General features: G+C 42.7%; 3 protein-coding genes across 8 annotated transcripts in view; 2 read left to right on the plus strand and 1 right to left on the minus strand.

Moving 5' to 3' along the window:
• The window catches only part of DIP2B (disco interacting protein 2 homolog B), a 269,995-nt gene extending 251,599 nt beyond the window's left edge, over window positions 1–18,396 (plus strand). For all 5 annotated transcript variants that reach the window (XM_064377072.1, XM_064377073.1, XM_064377074.1 and 2 more), the window contains 8 exons: window positions 977–1,145; window positions 1,989–2,159; window positions 3,705–3,766; window positions 4,783–4,840; window positions 6,705–6,779; window positions 8,969–9,146; window positions 11,644–11,767; window positions 14,304–18,396. In XM_064377072.1, the coding sequence (XP_064233142.1) occupies window positions 977–1,145; window positions 1,989–2,159; window positions 3,705–3,766; window positions 4,783–4,840; window positions 6,705–6,779; window positions 8,969–9,146; window positions 11,644–11,767; window positions 14,304–14,556 (1,090 nt within the window). In that variant the 3' untranslated portion in view covers window positions 14,557–18,396. The remainder of the gene's footprint in view (window positions 1–976; window positions 1,146–1,988; window positions 2,160–3,704; window positions 3,767–4,782; window positions 4,841–6,704; window positions 6,780–8,968; window positions 9,147–11,643; window positions 11,768–14,303) is intronic.
• Window positions 16,326–19,245, minus strand: part of SLC11A2 (solute carrier family 11 member 2) — a 207,973-nt gene continuing 205,053 nt past the window's right edge. For both annotated transcript variants that reach the window (XM_064377079.1, XM_064377078.1), the window contains one exon: window positions 16,326–17,184. The gene's annotated coding sequence lies outside the window, so the exon portion shown is untranslated. The remainder of the gene's footprint in view (window positions 17,185–19,245) is intronic.
• Window positions 17,187–19,245, plus strand: part of ATF1 (activating transcription factor 1) — a 70,553-nt gene continuing 68,494 nt past the window's right edge. Inside the window, exon 1 of the mRNA XM_012441280.3 lies at window positions 17,187–17,274. Coding sequence (XP_012296703.1) covers window positions 17,221–17,274 — 54 coding nt within the window. The 5' untranslated portion in view covers window positions 17,187–17,220. The remainder of the gene's footprint in view (window positions 17,275–19,245) is intronic.

Here is a 19,245-nt window from a genome sequence, read left to right on the forward strand (position 1 = left end):
TGGCTAGAACACCCTCACTACCGTCCCCACTTCTTCCGGCCACTGTCAAATTCATACTCATTCGAGCTCCAGCTCAAGTGTCGCTAACTCGGTGAAGCACACCACCACTCCCCTGCCCTGGCTTCTCCAGTGTGAATGAATTGCTCTTTAGTCTGTGATCTCAATGCTCTTGATTCATATCTCATATTCAGAGCATCAATAAAATGTCTATAAACATCTTTAAAATAAACTATAGAAATAAAATTCAGTCCACACTTAAGGTTTCTGAAGAGAAAGGAAAAAATGCTATTCCTTCAGGGTTTTAAAGATTAGTTATAGCCGGGCGCGGTGGCTCACGCCTATAATCCCAGCTCTTTGGGAGGCTGAGGTGGGTGGATCACGAGGTCAAGAGATCGAGACCATCCTGGTCAACAAGGTGAAACCCCGTCTCTACTAAAAATACAAAAAATTAGCTGGGCATGGTGGCACGCGCCTATAATCCCAGCTACTCAGGAGACTGAGGCAGGAGAATTGCTTGAACCCAGGAGGCAGAGGTTGCAGTGAGCCGAGATCGCGCCATTGCACTCCATCCTGGGCAACAAGAGCGAAATTCCATCTCAAAAAAAAAAAAAAAAAAAAAGATTAGTTATTAGGTCTGCAGCGGGTGATTCTGGAAAAGGAATAGAAAATGAAAAAAAAAAAAGATTAGTTATTAGGAATTACCTTTCCAGAATGTTTAGTATCATCTTAACCATATTAGCTTGAGGGCAGCTGTAAGAATGTTATGTAGATGAAAGTGACCTGTCACAGTCTGCTTTATTTCATAGTTGTTCCTCTTCAAGTTGCATAGGAACAAGACTGATTCGTATACCTTTATATCTCATATGGCCCTACACGGTCCTCACACTCAGTAAATGTCTGTTGAATTGGTGAGGTTCTGAAGCTTCCGGTGTCAAGGATGAATTGATGATTCCAGCTCTTGCCTTTTTCACTGCAGTGTGTATTCAGGCCACCAGTCTGTCTTAATTCCTCCTATGGAGTTAGAGAACAACCTTTTCCTCTGGCTCGCCACGGTCAACCAGTACAAAATAAGGGACACTTTCTGCTCCTATTCAGTGATGGAGCTCTGCACCAAAGGACTTGGCAACCAAGTGGAAGTGCTAAAGGTAAGAAGCAGCTCCAGCAGCTGGCCAGTCCCAAAAGGTATTGAAGAAATGGGGCAGGACATAATAGGGCCAGAGTAGGGGCTAGCAGACACGTTTGCTTGCCTTTTTCAAGCCACTCAGTTAAAGGGTGTATTGTAAACATTGGCACGTTTATCTCTTTCACCTTCCTAATTTAGTGTACTCTTCCATCTTCCACAGTTTAACATGATTCTTACTTTGTGAACAAGAAGGAGAAACTGGCTGGGAGGCTAACTGGAAAGACTATGTAAAGATAAAAGGGAACTGTGGCTTCCAGTACTTTTTTTTTTCCTGATAGACTTTGAAACCTCAGAATATTAGGAACTTGGAGTATTCCCAAAGATAAAAGTAGCTCATTCATGTGTGTGTCAAATGATGATCTGTCTGACTGGCATATGAGAAAGTCAGAAAATACTGAATTTTCTTTGCTAGAAAAATATGACCTTTGGAATGCAAAAGAAGAGATCGCCAAAGTTCTGGATTAATTTTTCTCAGTCCCATCAAATAGGGGGACATCTAAGGTACAGAAATGAGGGATAAAACTATATTGCTGAAGAGCCTTAGATTTTTAGAAGAAAAAGGAAAGAACTAGAGAATGAGCAAATTTACCAGCAGATAGTGATTTTAATGGGATGCCTTGGCCATTTCTTCTTTTCTGAAAGCTGCTTTCTCTGTGTGCCTGAGGTGAGAATACAAAATTGCTTGACTTTTCCTGACCGAGGAGCTAGAACAGCGGCCCTACCTGTTCAGTGCTTTTATGATCCTACTGACTTCGCTCCCATTGGTGTCTTATGCAACGGTGTCTTATGCAACGGTGTCTTGCAGACCAGAGGGATCAACCTCTCTTGTGTCCGGACCTGTGTGGTGGTGGCAGAGGAGCGGCCCCGCGTTGCACTCCAGCAGTCCTTCTCCAAGCTCTTCAAAGACATCGGGCTGTCCCCGCGGGCTGTCAGCACCACTTTTGGATCAAGAGTCAATGTAGCAATATGTTTACAGGTGACCCTCATGAAATCTTGTCTGCTCACAAACAGGAGAGGACTGTGGAGTGTCCCAGAGCATGGGCTTTGAAGCCAGGCTGTCTGGGCTTGGGCCCCAGCCACACTTACTTGCTTTGGGACTTTGGGCTTTTTATCTTGATTTCTTTGTGTCTCATTTTGCTGGTCTGTAAGGTGAAGGTAGCAGTACTGTGCTTCCCTAGGCAGCTCTGTACTCTCAGAGCATTGCTGGCAGTGAGCACAGTGTTAGTGTTTACTCGAGTCATCATCATGTGGTCATGATGATGAGTCACAAAATTTGAGTCCTATTTGGATTTTACTTGTATCTGACCTTCTTCTGTTTTTCTTTTTTGTTTTTTTTTTTTAAACAGAGTCTCACTGTCACTCCAGCTGCAGTGTAGTGGTGCAGTCTCAGCTTACTGCAACCTCCACCTCCTGGGTTCAAGCAGTTCTCTCACCTCAGTCTATACAGAGTAGCTGGGATTACAGGCACATGCCACCACACCTGGCTATTTTTTTGTATTTTTAGTAGAGACAGGGTTTCACCCTGTTGGCCAGGCTGGTCTCAAACTTCTGACCTCAGGTGATCCACCCATCTCAGCCTCCCAAAGTGCTGGGATTATAGACATGAGCCACCTCGCCCAGCCCTGACCTTTTGTTTTTCTGTCTCTATATTCTATACCTTTTTTTTTCTTTCAAACAATAAGCTTGAATTCTCTTCTCCACCCAGATGGCGACTTTGTCATGTTATTCTTGATGGGTAGATAACAGAAGAGGGATTAGAACTGAGACTAATTTTATGTATTAATTTAGCTAATAAGGCAAATATAGGGCCAGGTATGGTGGTTCATGCCTATAATCACAACACTTTGGGAGGCCAAGGTGGGAGGATTGCTTGAGCACTGAAGTTTGAGACCAGCCTGGGCAACATAGTGAGACCTCATCTCTACCCCCATCCCCCACAAAAAAATAGCTGGGTGTAGTGCATGCCTCTAGTCCCAGCTACCTGGAAGTCTGAGGCAGGGGGATTGCTTGAGCCTAGGAGGTTGAGGCTGCAGTGAGATATGATTGCACTGCTGCACTCCAGCAGCCTGAGCAACAGATTGAGACCCTGTCTCTTAAAAAAATAAGGCAAATAATAGACATGGACAACAATGAGTTAAAAAAGATAGCACACATGGGTGGATTATTTCAGGTCTTCCGTGACCTTCTTCTTTCAGAAGGGTCTTGATGGTTTAACCTTGAGCCTCATCATAGGCCTCTTGCTGTCACTGTGGCCAGTGTTGGTTTTGAAAGGCCCTGAGTTGCCAACTTGTCTCACTTCTGCTTTGAATCCAGGGATGAAACCCCTCCTCAGCATGGAAACGTTTCAGTGCTGCCATAGTCCCCGTGATAAGAGGGAGAGCAGGGGGCCTACTCTCCAAAGGGAGGAGAGGTGAAAAGAGTGTGGATTGTTCATGTATATGGCTAAATTATTTCTTGGTTTGAAAATGTGAAATACAGTTTATCGAAATTCTAAACAATGCATTGATTTGTCTTTCTTTAGGGAACCTCAGGGCCTGATCCGACTACTGTGTATGTGGATCTGAAATCACTAAGACATGACAGGTACAGCAGATTTATTATGCCCCTTCCCTACTAATTCCTAAGCATAAAAAATTCTGAACCTTGGGCCAGGCATGGTGGCTCACGCCTGTAATCCAAGCACTTTGGAGGCCAAGGCAGGCGGATCACCTGAGGTCGGGAGTTCAAGACCAGCCTGACCAACATGGTGAAACCCCGTCTTAAAAAAAAAAAAATTCTGAACGTCAGAGCCAGCATTTTTCCTCATTCCTTTTGTTCGTATCTTCTAGAAGGGGAATGGGAAGAGAGAAGGAATTTGTTTTTATCATTAATGCATATGATTTACATTTGTAAGAAAGCTTTAATTTTCTCCATTGCTATACTGTTCTTTAATATTAAACTATAATACTTAGTTCTTACCCATATAAAAGTATTTTGTGACATTTGATATAAATTAAACTAAAATGGACAGTCTCTTTCCTCTAAGAGTTTAAAAATAAAAGATAAGACAGATAAGATAAATGAGCAGCATAGAGTTTTTGAAACAATACTTTATCTGATCCCCTTGGGTAAAAAAGCTTGCCTCTTCAGCCCAAAAGGGAATTTTAGCTGGGTCCCAAGCTGAGCACTGGCCCAGGGCTCTGAGACCTCTTCAAGTCCCACTGCCCTAGATATGTTATCTGGAGTGCCCCACTGCACTGACCTGCCCTGCATAGGTAGAGCATTTCTCTCATGCAGCAGTTTGAAACCTAGGAAGAATTTGCTGCCCCTGTAGGACATTTGACAATGTCTGGCATTTTGGGTTGTCATAAAAGGGGCTTGCTACTGACATCTAGTGGGCAGAGGCCAGAGGTGTTGCTAAACATTCTACAATGCACAGGATACCCCTTTCAACAAAAAAATTATCTGGCCAAAATAGTAGTGCTGAATTTGAGAAACCCTGCTGTAGTGTGAAGCAGATAGACAAGTTAGAGGTCGTGGGAAGGCAGCACTGAGCATCAGGAACGTGGCGACTTCTCTTCTTAAAAGCCCTATATACAGTAAATACTGTTCTTCTGCAGGGTTCGTCTTGTGGAACGTGGCGCCCCCCAGAGTTTGCTCCTCTCAGAGTCTGGAAAGGTAAATTGTTCTGTTGACCATGGGAAGGTAGGCTGTGTGGAGAAGTGGTTCATTTTAAGGAAACCGGAAGCCGTATTAGTGTCCAGGGCAAGCCTTAATTGAAATTTGGAGATAATTTCAGCTTGGCTAATACTTTCAAATTCATATAGGTACATAGATAAGAATAATAAATTTGAACTCTCTTAATTTCCATAGATTTTTTTAAAAATCCAACTGACATGTTATTCTTATTGACTGACTAGCAAAATGCAGTGCTCATTGTATGAAAGGTGGATAGAAGAGCTGGTTCTTTTTTTTTTTCCTAGGCTGCTCAGCAGGACTGTCTTTTTTTTTTTTTTTTTTTAAACAGAGTCTCACTCTGCCACCCAGGCTAGAGCACAGTGGCGCAGTCTCAGCTCCCTGCAACCTCTGCCTCCCAGGTTCAAGTGATTCTCCTGTCTTAGCCTCCCGAGTAGCCAGAGTTACAGGCACCTGCCACCATGCCCGGCTAATTTTTGTATTTTTGGTAAAGATGTGGTTTCACACCATGTTGATTAGGCTGGTCTTGAACTCCTGACCTCAGGTGATCTGCCTGCCTCAGCCTCCCAAAGTGCTGGGATTATAGGCATGAGCCACTGTGCCCAGCCTGGTTCTATTTTATAAAGATCACAAGGAGAAAGCTAGGAGAGGCCGAGATGGGAGTGTGGCTTAAGGTCAGGGAAGATACACACGCATTTAAAGTTGAAAGGAAAATCAGAATGGGGATGAGATTAAAGATATTTGAGAGAATTTGTGGGAGTAACATTTCTTAGATTAGAATGAGCCTCTAAATCATCAAAAGACAGATTTAGTGAGAAACAATTTGCTAAAGATAAGACACCCACATGCATTGTCAAGACAGGTGGGAGTTTCTCTGCCCTTTGATGAGATAGTGATGATGCCTCAGAATCCCTTCTAGTAATTCTGAAGGGCAGAGAAAAAACTGTGAAGGAAAAAAAAAGAATCCCTGCGAAACCTATCCAGTGGTGTATCACCCCATGGGGCACTTACTCCATTCTCACTCGCCGCTTGCATGTGCCGGGGTGTTTGGCTGATTTTGTCACTGCCTCGTCACATCTTCACTTGCCTCGGCAGCCAAGCACAACTCACGAGCATTAGCCTGTGCCCAGCCTCATCTTTTCCTTGAGGTTTTAGATGTTTGCGCCCAGATTATTATTGAGGGCTTCTAGAGTAACCTCATACTTTAGAAACCCAAGATAAAAAGGGAGTTCAAAGGGGGAAGAATATGGGTAACCAGAGAGGCCATTTTTTGGCTAGAATGGCTGAGGCATTACCTCAGCCAGCATTTGTGTCTTCCTTTTCCTTCCTGAGGAAGATCCTGGAGTCGTGGATATCCTTCTGTCCTGCAAAGCTGCCATTGTCCTCTCTCACTCTTCATGTTGCTTCAACTCTAGCACTAACTGAAGTCTGGAGTGGAGTCACTCAGGCTTTCCCTGCCTGCTGCCCTTTCTGTTTTAAGGGGTTTTACTGCCATCATTCCAGTGAATGAGAAAGAGCATGAAAAGGGGAAGGTTATTCTACAAATTCTACTGTTAAGCTCCGATCTGCAGTTTCTCATCCCTTTGAAGAGATGGCAGACTGGCTCCCTGTTTTATTTTGAGGCTGAGTTTTATTAGATCTTTGATCTTCAATGAACTGAGGAAGATTCAATAAGAGCAAGACAGAAAGTGTCTGCCATTTGTCCCCTCAGTAGCTGCTGTGATGCTGTTACAGCTGGCTTCTGCCCTGTGTGCCTCTCCCACCTCTCCAGCAGGTAACTGTGCATTTCCTGGAGGTCACTGGATTTCACTGAACCCAATCTTTGTATTTTCCCTTTGATGCTTAGATTTTACCTGGAGTGAAAGTGGTCATTGTTAATCCTGAGACCAAAGGGCCGGTTGGAGACTCTCACCTTGGAGAGGTTTGTAATAATTTTCATTTTTACTCTGAAAAGTTGGCAGTAAAAAACTCTAGGGTTCACATTTTAGAAATCGGTAAAACTGTGGATTTAGCTTTCCCCCGTTGTGAATAGAGTTATTTTTTTTCCTGTAAAGCATGAGACTGAGATAGAAGAGGGAGATTGAAACTGGGATCAAGGGAAGATTTACGCACTCAAACTGGAAGTCATGTCACATTTGTCCACTGACATGCCCTTAGCTAGAAAGGAAAGTGAGCAATCCTACATGTTCCCACCTATTAAGCTATGAAACTGAAAGGGGTCACATATTAAAAAATTTTTAAGGTCATTCAAATGTTATATTGTATTTTAAAATGTATTTATATTTGCATTAACAAAAATATCCAGGCCCAGCCCTTCAACCAAAAAAAAAATTATATATAATTATATGTTATTTATATATAAGGATATAAAAATTAACTATGTAAAATAGTTGATTAATCAAAGTTGATTAATCAAAGTTGATTAGTCAAAGAGATGTGCCTGATGGCGAGTGAGTGTCCCTGCCCATACAAAAACTTAACTATATAAAATAGTTAATTTTTCTTCCCCTAAATCTTTGTTTTTGCTTATTTTTTTTGAGACAGAGTCTTATCCTTATTTATATATAAGGATATAAAAATTAACTATGTAAAATAGTTAATTTTTCTTCCCCTAAATCTTTGTTTTTGTTTATTTTTTTGAGACAGAGTCTTACTCTGTCGCCCAGACTGGGCTTACTGCAACCTCCGCCTCCCGAGTTCAAGTGATTCTTGTGCCTAAGCCTCCCAAGTACCTGAGACTACAGGCACGTGCCACCATTCCCAGCTAACTTTCTGTATTTTTAGTAGAGACAGGATTTCACTATGTTGCCCAGGCTGGTCTCAAACTCTTGAACTCATGTGATCCATTTGCCTCAGCCTTCCAAAATGCTAGGATTACAGGCGTGAGTTGCCACACCCAGCCCCCCAAAATCTTTGAAGGATGCTGATATTTCATCAAATAGCTGAATGGGAGGAATACTGTAAGTACAGGAGCCAGATGACCTGGGCTCTGCCACATATGAGCTTCTCAATATTAGACAGGTTAATCTCCTGGGGCCTCAGTTTCCTCATTCATAAATATAATAGCACTGGCCAGGTGCAGTGGCTCATGTCTGTAATCCCAGCACTTTGGGTGGCTGAAGGAGGAGTGTGAAGCCACTCCACTTTGAGACCAGAAGTTTGAAGCCAGCTGGGCAACACAGCAAAGACCCCATCTCTACTTTAAAAAAAATTTTTTTTTTTCTGAGGCAGAGCCTTGCTCTGAGCCCATCTTGGCTCCCTTTAACCTCCATCCCCCTAGTTCAAGTGATTCTCCTGCCTCAGCCTTCTGAGTAGCTAGAATCACAGGCGTGCACCACCACACCTGGCTAATTTTGTATTTTTAGCAGAAATGGGGTTTCACCATGTTGGCTAGGCTGGTGTTGAACTCCTGGCTTTAAGTGATCCACCCACCTCAGGCTCCTAAAGTGCTGGGATTACAAGCATAAGCCACCACACCCAGCCTATTTAAAAAAATTTTAAAGTTAAAATAATAATAGTAGCACCTACCTCACCTCCTGAGGTAAAATCATTATAACAATTAAATGTATTAATACCTGCATCTGTAATGTACATGGAACAGTGTCTGTCACATAATGATTCCCAGTAATATTGTTAATTATTGCTCTGTTTATATTATAAACTCAAACACCCCATGGTGTTTCCCTGTGGGCTTCCATAGTTATCCTGGAAGCACAAAAATGATCCCTGATGTGTTCATGGGACTCTGGAGGAGGGTGAGAAATGAGCCAGGGAGGCAGGGTAGCCTGTGGGTGGGAGCACGGCTACCAGAGCCACACAGGCATGGGTATGAGTCTCCTCATTTCTGCGTCTTAAGTGAAGTAGTTAACTCCTTGTTTTTTCATCTGTAAAATGGGAACAACATTATATGATCTGTGTTGTCATATGTATAGGGTTGGATGGAGATGAGGTACACGGTGAGCACCTGGTAAATGTTAGCTGCTTTTATTAATGCAGTTGTGTTGTTTTTCATATAAAAATGAGATTTAAAAAATCAAAATAACCTGATGCAAGAGAATTAATACAGTTGTGTGTTCCCAGTGAGTTGTGACCAAAGCCCTTTTCTTGTAGATTTGGGTGAACAGTCCCCATACAGCCAGCGGCTACTACACCATCTATGATAGTGAGACTCTTCAAGCTGATCATTTCAACACTCGCCTCAGCTTTGGAGATGCTGCTCAGACCCTCTGGGCTCGGACAGGATACCTTGGTTTCGTCCGCCGGACCGAGCTCACAGCGGCCACTGGAGGTACTTCTACAACAGCTCCTCCCTGTTGGGCCTGCTTTGTGTTTCTATAGCACTAGCTGACCTCCTTCAGCTTTTCTTGGATAGTGGAGTGTGTGTATTTACTTCCTTCTGTGACTCTTGAACCCATAAGTGACTCTCTATTCATTTGGAGTCATGCTTTGCCCTGTGAAGAGTGTCTGGGAGGTAAGCACTTGGTGCTAGTCCAGGAGCATCCTGAGCTGTGAGTCAAAGAGATGTGCCTGATGGCGAGTGAGTGTCCCTGCCCAAACAAAAACTTTCAGTCCCTGTGGGGCTGTTTCCACACCCCGAACAAGCATTACATCTTTTACCTCTTCTACCCTGCATACCACTCGGGGAGCAGGAGGAACAGCCCTATTCCCTGAGAGGGGCGTCAGTTCTGAGGAGCCACCTTGCTGAGGCATGGCAGCCTCCTGGTGTCTCGCATTGGACACAGCCTGCTTTCTGGTGAGGCCTCTGATGTGAGGATTCCCTCCTGTCATCCTCTGCCCAGTTGATTGTCACAGTTTCACTGCTGCCTATCACCCTTTCTTCCTGAACTGGCACTGATAGCCATTTAAAAATACACAACACTGACTGTATCCTGTGCTTGAAGAAGTGATATATTATAACTCGCTGGATTTTAAAGGCCTAAATTCTCCATAGTTTCATACCGACCAGTGTCCATAGTTCCCCAGATTTCATGGAGAGGCAGGGACAACCCATTGGAGCAGAGGGTGGCATCCCTGCTTGGTACCCTGGTATTGCAGCTCACCTCTGCCATTTGCTGGGTGACCTTAAGCAATCACTTAGCCTCTGTTTCCTACCTAGAAAATGGGGATGACTGTTTCTTGCCTCATGGAAATAACGTGAGGTTAAAGGACGTGATGCATTTAGATGCCTAGAACGGTGCCTGGCACACAGGAAGTGCCCATTAGTCATTCACAGCTATGTTTCTGTTGTTTTTGTCATCAATCTTCATGAACTCACCAGGTGATGGGAGCCTCTGCTGGACCTCCTGATCTTTTTCACTCCAACAGCTTCAGTCACTTTGTTTTGCTCAATTTTTCAGAAGTCTGCATTTTTCCAGAAATTATTGCAAATCATCTTCCTTCTGTGTCCTAGCTAGATGACAAGCCTGTTAGAAACCAGGACTACTCTCCCCCGTTCTACAACCCTTCTCCTAATATCTGTATTCCATGAAGCTACCTAGAAAGAATGACACTTGCTCATCTCCTCTCCCTCTCAACTCCTCTCTTTCCTCTTCCCCTCCCCTCTGGCTGAGCCTGTTTGTCCTCAAGGGCTCAGCTCTGCCCTCAGCTTTTCCAGGAGCCTTCTCTGAACCTTCCAGGAGCTGGACTCAGTGGATGTCCTCTGCCCCTCCGAACCTCATACACACTCCTGTTGGTGGGCTTGCTACATTAGAATGGAATGTCTCTTGGTGTATCTTTTCCCCTGCCTCAACTGTAAGGATCTTCAGAGCAGGAATTGGGTTTTGTCAGCTTTGTCTCCCCAGCATGTAACACAGTTCCTAACATGTAATAATAATAATAATAATAATAATAATAATAATAATAATAATAATGGCAGCTAGCTGGGTGTGGTGGCTCACACCTGTAATCCCAGCAGTTTGGGAGGCCAAGGCAGGCAGATGACCTGAGGTCAGGAGTTCAAGACCAGCTTGGCCAACATGGTGAAACTCTCTCTCTACTAAAAATATAAAAATTAGCTGGGCATGGTGGCAGGCACCTGTAAATCCCATCTACTCGGGAGACTGAGGCAGGAGAATCACTTGAACCTGGGAGGCGGAGGTTGCAGTGAGCCGAGATTGCACCATTGCACTCCAGCCTGGGTGACAAGAGCGAGACTTTGTCTCAAAAATAAATAAATAAATAAAAATAATAATAGCTAGGCCGGGCGCGGTGGCTCAAGCCTGTAATCCCAGCACTTTGGGAGGCCGAGGCGGGTGGATCACGAGTTCAAGAGATCGAGACCATCCTGGTCAACATGGTGAAACCCCGTCTCTACTAATACAAAAAATTAGCTGGGCATGGTGGTGCGTGCCTGTAATCCCAGCTACTCAGGAGGCTGAGGCAAAATTGCCTGAACCCAGGAGGCGGAGGTTGCGGTGAGCTGAGATCGCGCCATTGCACTCCAGCCTGGGTATCAAGAGCGAAACTCCGTCTCAAAAAAAAAAAAAAAAAAAAAATAATAATAATAATAATAATAATAATAATAGCTAATTTCTGGTATCATTTATAGTGTACCACATACCATATTAACTACCATGAATGGATTAACCTAATGAATCCTCACAGCAGCCAGTGATAATGATCCCACAGAGGGGCAGCAGGATTCACAGCCTTAAGGAATTTGCCCAGAGTTACACTGGTAAGGGCGGAGCCAGGTGACAGGCAGTCTGACCCCTCTGCTCTGGACTCCAGTGTTACGTTGCACTCAGTATATGTGTGAGCCACACTTTTCTCTTTCTTTTTGTCAGAGCGTCATGATGCATTATATGTGGTGGGAGCACTGGATGAAACGCTGGAGCTGAGAGGATTACGATACCACCCGATCGATATTGAGACCTCAGTGTCCCGGATCCACAGAAGCATTGCTGAATGGTAACTTCCCCAGCACACACTGTGCTTCCCACTTCAGCTTTAGTCGTAATCTCACCTGAGCTATTTATTTGGTCATTGGTATCACATACCCACCTTGAGACATAGAGCTCCATGGGAGGAGTAAGGAAATAGACTGATTCTTGTCTTGGGTATACAATCTGCTGTGGCCAGCAAGGCCTATCCACAGGAGCCAGATGAGGCCATGAGGCCCTTGGGGAATACTCTAGCACCTTCTGTGGAACACTGGAACTGAGTCCTTTTTTAGTGATAGATTCTCATAATGGGAAGGGACTAACAGATCATTGACTTCTTAGAAGTCAGTGTAATATGGCAGAAAGAACCAGCTTAAAGGCTGTGCTTTCCCACACTGCTTTCCTCATCTGTAAAACACTCTCTGCTACTTCCTAATTATCAGAAGCATCAAATGAGAATGTACTTTGTAAACAATTAAGTGGTAAGCAGATGAAAGGGTAATTGATATTATCTCATCCAGCTTCCTGCTCTTTGCAGGAATTCCTCCTACATTTTTCCTGATAAAAAGGATCATCCAACCTTGTATGGACTTAATATCTGTAAAACTGTGGTTTGGCCAAAGTGGCTCACATCTGTAATCCAAGAACTTTGGGAGGTCAAGGTGGGCAGATTGCTTAAGCCCAGGAATTCAAGACCAGCCTGGGCAACATGGCAAAACCCCATCTCTACCAAAATACAAAAATTTGCCAGGTGTGGTAGTATGCTTGTAGTCCCAGCTGCTCGGGAGACTGAGGTGGGAGGATCACTTGAGCCTGGAAGATTGAGGCTACTGTGAGCCGAGATCATGCTACCACACTCCAGCCCTGGTGACAGACTGAGACTGTCTCAAAAAAAAACAACCAAAAAAAAAAAAAAAACACCTCTGTCGTGTTTACCTACTGGCTTTCATTCTGGGTTCTTTACTAATGCAGATCTGTTTGGTTTGTTTTCTACATATTTTAGTGAATGTGTCCTTCCTCACCACTTTCCCCTATGCTAAACAGCCACAGTTTTTCGATGGTTGCTCATGCTTTCCAGATACTTCTTTGTCTAACAGTGCTTTTGTCTTTGTCGGAGTCTCTCTCCAGACCTGAACAAGACTCTGACCAAGGCGAGAACAGCTTTAGACATCTGGAAAGTATCCAGAGAGGCTGGGTGCCATCATTACTTTCTCATTTTAGACATTTAACTCTTAATGGAACCAGATAATGTCTACATCTTTCTTTAATGATTGGAATCTGTTTTTAATGCAGTTTAGCCCTGCATATCAAGTCAGGCCCTACCTTCTAACCCAGTAACCTCACTCAGTGGAAAGTGGCTTCTGTCCCCTTTACACAATAAGAGACATTTGCGTAGGACATTAATAACTCATGTGAGTCAGACTCTCTTCCTGTTGGGTTTAAAAATACTGTCTTATTGACACCTTTTGAGAAAAGGGAAAAGGTAAAAAAATTTAAAAAATACTGTCTTAGGCTGGTCTGACGATAGTGAGTTAATTCAATTGATTGTTCACAGTCAGTTACAAATCAATCTAACTCTTTGTTCTACTCTCTCCCCCCTTTCTTACTACTGCACTTGCCTAGTCTAAAAAATAAACCCAAAAATAAAAGAATATTATCTTAGTCAAAACTCTTATGGGGCAAATAACAGACTCCCTTCAAAAAAGCTTAAGTGAAAGAATTAATGGAAAGAATACCTGGCTATCTGAGAAGATCCAAAAAAACTAACTCTGGGTCTCAGGAAAGGAAGAAATAAGGGAATGGGAAGGCCATCAGGAACCCCTGTCCCCTTACTTTCTAGAGCCATATGGGCATTCCCTTCTTTCTTTTTCTCCTCCCTGAAGAGGGATTCTCTCTGCTTCTCTGTGCCCCTGGCTATTCCAGAATATTCAAATCGATGTCATTGGTTCAAATGACCAGTTAACAACTTTTTTTTTTTTTTTGAGACCAAGTCTTCTCCGTCGCCCAGGCTGGAGTGCAGTGGTGCAAACTTGGTTCACTGCAACCTCCGCCTCCCAGGTTCAAATGATTCTCCTGCCTCAGCCTCCGAAGTAGCTGGGACTACAGGTGCCTGCCACCACACCTGGCTAATTTTTGTATTTTTAGTAGAGATGGCATTTCGCCATGGTGGCCAGGCTGGTCTCGAACTCCTGACTTCAAGTGATCCACCCGTCTCAGCCTCCCAAAGTGCCGAGATTATAAGCCTGAGCCACCATGCCCAGCCCGATGACTTTCAATTCCACTTTCAGACTCCCAGGAGATTCTAGATGACTCCTCAGCTGTGTTCACAGGGGCAAGGTGTCTCATATATACATATATATATATTTTTTTTTTTCATTATATAATTTTTCCCTCGGTCTTGTCAGGTAAAGTTAAAAGGTGTCATATATCGTTGACATGACTGCTGACCTTCTGGTTGGGATCCAGGGAGAAGGCAGGGAAATGGGTGTAAGTCTGGGACAGATGGTATAAAAGATCACTGAAAAATGTAGCGACAAGTTAACGAACTGTCATTGAAATTGCAGTGCCGTGTTCACATGGACCAACTTGCTTGTGGTGGTTGTGGAACTGTGCGGCTCTGAACAGGAAGCCCTAGATCTGGTCCCATTAGTGACCAACGTGGTCCTGGAAGAGCATTACCTCATCGTTGGCGTCGTGGTTGTGGTGGACCCAGGCGTCATCCCGATCAACTCCAGAGGAGAGAAGCAGAGGATGCACCTCCGTGATAGCTTCCTAGCTGACCAGTTAGACCCCATCTATGTAGCTTATAACATGTAACCAGCCTTGTGGGGACTGCAGGGGGCCATTCTCAAGAATTGCAAAGACAGAAGACCTGTGGCTAGGAGCAGGCTTTGAAACGATGTGAAATAAGCTGAGATGGCTACATGATATTCTTCATCTCATCCTGTGGGATTCTGCAATCATAAAACACACAGGAAAGGGGAATTCTGTGATGGCAAATGAAAAAAATGTTAACAGTTTGGTAGACATGTGCTTTGACATAGCGTGAGCAGCACGTTACTAAAGCAATTACATGCATGTTGCATTTTTTTCATCTGTTGTACATACTTGTATTTTTATCTAATACCGTTTTAGAATTTTGTAAGAGAATTAATGAATTCACATGAAAGGGGTAGTCTGAGTGACACAGTTCCCCACTCTGTACTGTATTTTGCCATTTTGCTGTAGCTAGATGTTCTGTGGGGTTTGTTAACATGGAACTACTCAGCTTTCTTTCAGTCACCCATAAGCAAATTAGATAACCCACTGAATATAAGAATTACTTTATATGTATAATTCTTGACTGTAAAACATTTTGACCAGTGTTTTAAAACATGTAAATAAGAATACACATAATTCAGCTAGAAATTTGAAGAATTGGCTTGTATAGTTACAACAACCACAGTAGAAACATTTCAACTTTGAGAGAATTTCAGTATTCTCTTTATGTTGGGTAATTGATTAGGTAACTAAAAAGCGCAAATTGTTTGCAGGTTTTGCTGCACATTGTTCTTTGTCTTTGTTGGCTGGTGTATTTTATAAACTAAAGCTGCCTGTGTTTGTTTTTAAAGCTCGCATTCCCGGAATCAGCTTAAGCTTCTATGAATTCAGCCTGTTTCTAAAAGCTGAAAATCTATTTAAAAATCAAAATGCTAACACAAAGCTAAGATTCATCAGAGCCCACCCTATTGTAAGGAACCACAATAACTTACTCTGGCCCCAGTGTTAAAATGATCTTTCAAAATTAGAGTGACTGTGTAAGAATTTAGGATTTCCTCTTTTCCAGGCCCATTGTAAACTGTGTCTACAGTTTATCCATATAACTTCTTTTCTGAAAACTGAAGAGTGTCCTCTGTTCTTCCAGTTCATGAGGGCAGGGGGTTTAAAAACAAGAATGATAGGCCAGGAAGGCAGTGGGGATCCACTGTCACATGGAACTGTAAGGCCATGTAACTACACAAAACTGACCGATCTGGGTTGCCAAAGCAGCCAGGCTTATGCTGAAACCGGGGAAGTCTGACGTATGCAGGAAACTCTTTTGAAATAACTGTGGTGCCCAGGCCAAGCAGACTGAGACAGGACTGAGTTTGGCATCTGGCTCGGTTTCCTTTCTTTGGTCTGATACTTCATATATTTGAATATAGTTGAATCTTCTTATTTTTTTCTTAACAGAAATATTTTTAAAAATTAAAAAGTACTCAAAAGTGAAAAGAGTTAACTTGTTAAAGCAGAATGGTTCTCTTTGACCCACTCTGGTCTATTATGTAAATATTAATTTAGACTATTTTAATACTACATATTATTTACCCCACTGTAACATCATGTAAACTAAATATGTTTTTAAACAATTTTTAAGACTTGTAATTACCCTGAAAATAAGGTTTATAATGCAAAGACCAGCTCCTTTGCAGTGGCAGTGCTCTGGGCTGCCTTTACATGGTCTTGTGACTAAAAGCCACTTTGTAACTCCCTTCACATAATCCTCTTTTCTTCCCCACTCCTCCTCCACAGAGGGCAGAGCTCAGGACATTTGCCAGTTCCAGATCTCTTTTTCAGCATTTCGATGGAATTAATTTACACGTGATGAGGGAAGTCCTAGGATGGACAGAAAAAAAGCACTTACATTGGGGCACACAGGAAATCCCAGTGTCTATCGATGGTTTGGTTTGCAGAGAACACAGCCTGATAGTTGGACAGTAATTTTCTGAAAACTATTTTTAATGATTCACTAAACAAAGCAGGGGATCTTGAAGCTGATATAAATAAGTCCAGCTCTGTAATCCCCAAGTTCTAAAAGTTATGGTTAGATGCTATTCTGTGGGTTGCTTTGATAATTCTTACTAACACAGATTAGGGTGTAAGCATCTAGAGATGCACTGTCCACTATAAATACTGTAATGAGAGCCACATCTGTAAATTAAATTTTTCTGGTAACCACATTTTTAAAAAGTAAAAAGAAACCCATGGTATTAATTTTAATATCTTTTATTTAACCCAATAGCTCAACACTATCATTTCAACATGGGCTTAATATAAAAATTATTAATGAGGTATTTTTTTTCATATTAGGCCTTTGAAATTCAGTGTGTATTAAACACATCTCAGTTCAAACCACTGCCATATTTCAAGTCTTTAGTCAAATATGACTAGTGACTACCATATTGGACAGTGCAGATCTATACTCATTCCTTCAAATACGTTACTCTGTTAATCTCAAAGTGTGGCCAACTCCCAGTTACTTAGAGGCTGATTATCTAGTTTTGTAGTTCCTCAGGCCTTGATTTATTTTTTGCTTTCTGCTTTATTGATCTTTTGCATGTCCCCCAAAGCCAGCATCTGCTCATGGAGGAAGGAAGGCTAAGAACTGTCCTTGAGGAACTCCATCAGTAACTCTGGTAAAGCATCCTGTGGAGAGAGAGGAGAGCCCAGTCATTTGCTTAGATGGTGTTTGTGGGATCATCTGCAGATTTACAGTCTACTCTGTCACAGAATCGAGTAAGAAAATGTTTTCTTGATGACACAGTGCTCTTGCTCTATCCACATTAAGTAACACCTTTGTGGTAGAACTGATTCTTAGGTAGGCCTGAAATGCCATTAACTAATAGAAACACAGCCTTTCCAATCCTCTGGAACATATTCTGTCTGGGTTTTTGTGTCTGTGGGAAAAACTAAGTAACAAGCCCCTGTCTCGGTTAAGAGAAATCTATTGGTCTGAAGGTTTCTGAACCTCTTTCTGGTTCTGAGCAGAAGTAACTGAAGTAGATCAGGAAGGGGCTGCCTCAGGAAAATTCCTAGACCCTAGGAATTCTTAGAGCTGTACAAATGCCATCTTCTGCATCAGTGAGACCCTGGGAAGGAGCAGCATGCTAATTGGCATCAGTGAATCCAGTCTTTACTTCCTGCCTCATAAAGGGCTAGGTCTCCCCAGTACCAAGTCCTTTCCTCATGAAGTTGTGTTGCCTCAGGCTGTTTAGGGACCATTGCCTGTCTTGGTCATATGAGTGTGTCTCCTTTAGTCCCTGGGCAATGCTTGCATAATGCTTTTGTTGACTCAACCAGGGCCCGAGGCCTTAGGCTTTCTATTAAGGTCTCTGCCCCAGGCATGGTGCTCTATATCTTGGCCAAATAAATTATTTTCCTTGAATATCCAGGAATCTTTTAGACTAAAGCAATGAGGAGTTATCACCTCATCCTCAAACTCCAACAAGATCTATGCCTTAGTGTTGTTTTTTGTTGTTTGCTTTGATGTAAAAGCACGAGTATTTGGAGCAAAAAGCTGCAATACTCCAAATACACAATAGGCCTTTTCTTTATCATTCATATGACATTTCTGGTTTAGGTGTGTGTAGATGGGCCATGTTATTTGTCCAGAGGAAGAGACTGTAAAGATATAAGAATAATTTTTTAGTCCTAAATGCTGTTTTGTTTACTTTCTGTCAAGATATTTACCCGTGTCAAAATCAAACTACAGTACTGTGTAATTATGTATAAAGTTTTTTTATTTATTTGAAGTTAGACTAGATATACATTTTTAAATTTAACATCTGGCTGGACGGTGTTCTATTAACTCATTGAATGTGTTTCCTTTGTCTTGTGTTAATAAATATTGATGCCTGGTACTGTTTAATCCTTCACACATTGGGTGGAGGCTAGGGAATTCATAGATTTTAAATTTAACTTCAGATAGTAAAACCCAGTGATAGCTGGGGTGGTCTAAGGAAAGTGAACACAGAGATCCCGCGTCAGTGCTATTAAAGGATACTAAGTCAGGGAATCATGGTATCACTTTGAAAATGAAGGAGCCTGTTGTCAGGCCTTTTCAAGGTAATAAATATAGTTTAGTTTTCTCCCACCCATATGGCATTTGGTAGTTTTATTTTTTAATTTTTTTGAGACAGAGTCTCGCTCTGTCATCCAGGCTGGAGTGCGGTGGCACAATCTCGGCTCACTGCAGCCTCCGTGCTTCCTGGGTTCAAGTGATTCTTGTGCCTCAGCTTCCTGAGTAGGTGAGATTACAAGGCATGGACCAACATGCCCAGTTAATTTTTGTATCTTTAGTAGAGACAGGGTTTTGTCATGTTGGCCAGGCTGGTCCCAAACTCCTGACCTCAAGTGATCCACCCGCCTCGACCTCCCAAAGTGCTGAGATTACAGGCGTGAGCCACCTCACCAGCTGTCATTTGATGGTTTTAAACTATTGATCATAAACTTGAATTTTTTTTTTTTTTTTTTTTTTGAGACAGGGTCTCAGTCACCTAGGCTGGAGTGCAGTGGTACGATCTCTGCTCACTGCAATCTCTGCCACCCACATTCAAGTGTTTCTCCCACCCTCAGCCTCCCTAGTAGGTGAGATTACAGGCTTGTGCCACCATGTCCAGCTAATTTTTGTATTTTTGGTTAAGACAGGGTTTCACCGTGTTGGCCAGGCTGGTCTTGAACTCATGACCTCAAGTGATCTGCCTGCCT

The sequence above is a fragment of the Aotus nancymaae genome, unplaced genomic scaffold (assembly GCF_030222135.1).
Source record: "Aotus nancymaae isolate 86718 unplaced genomic scaffold, 86718_ANA_hifiasm-v0.15.2.pri h1tg000016l, whole genome shotgun sequence".
In the NCBI taxonomy this organism is placed as follows: domain Eukaryota; kingdom Metazoa; phylum Chordata; class Mammalia; order Primates; family Aotidae; genus Aotus; species Aotus nancymaae.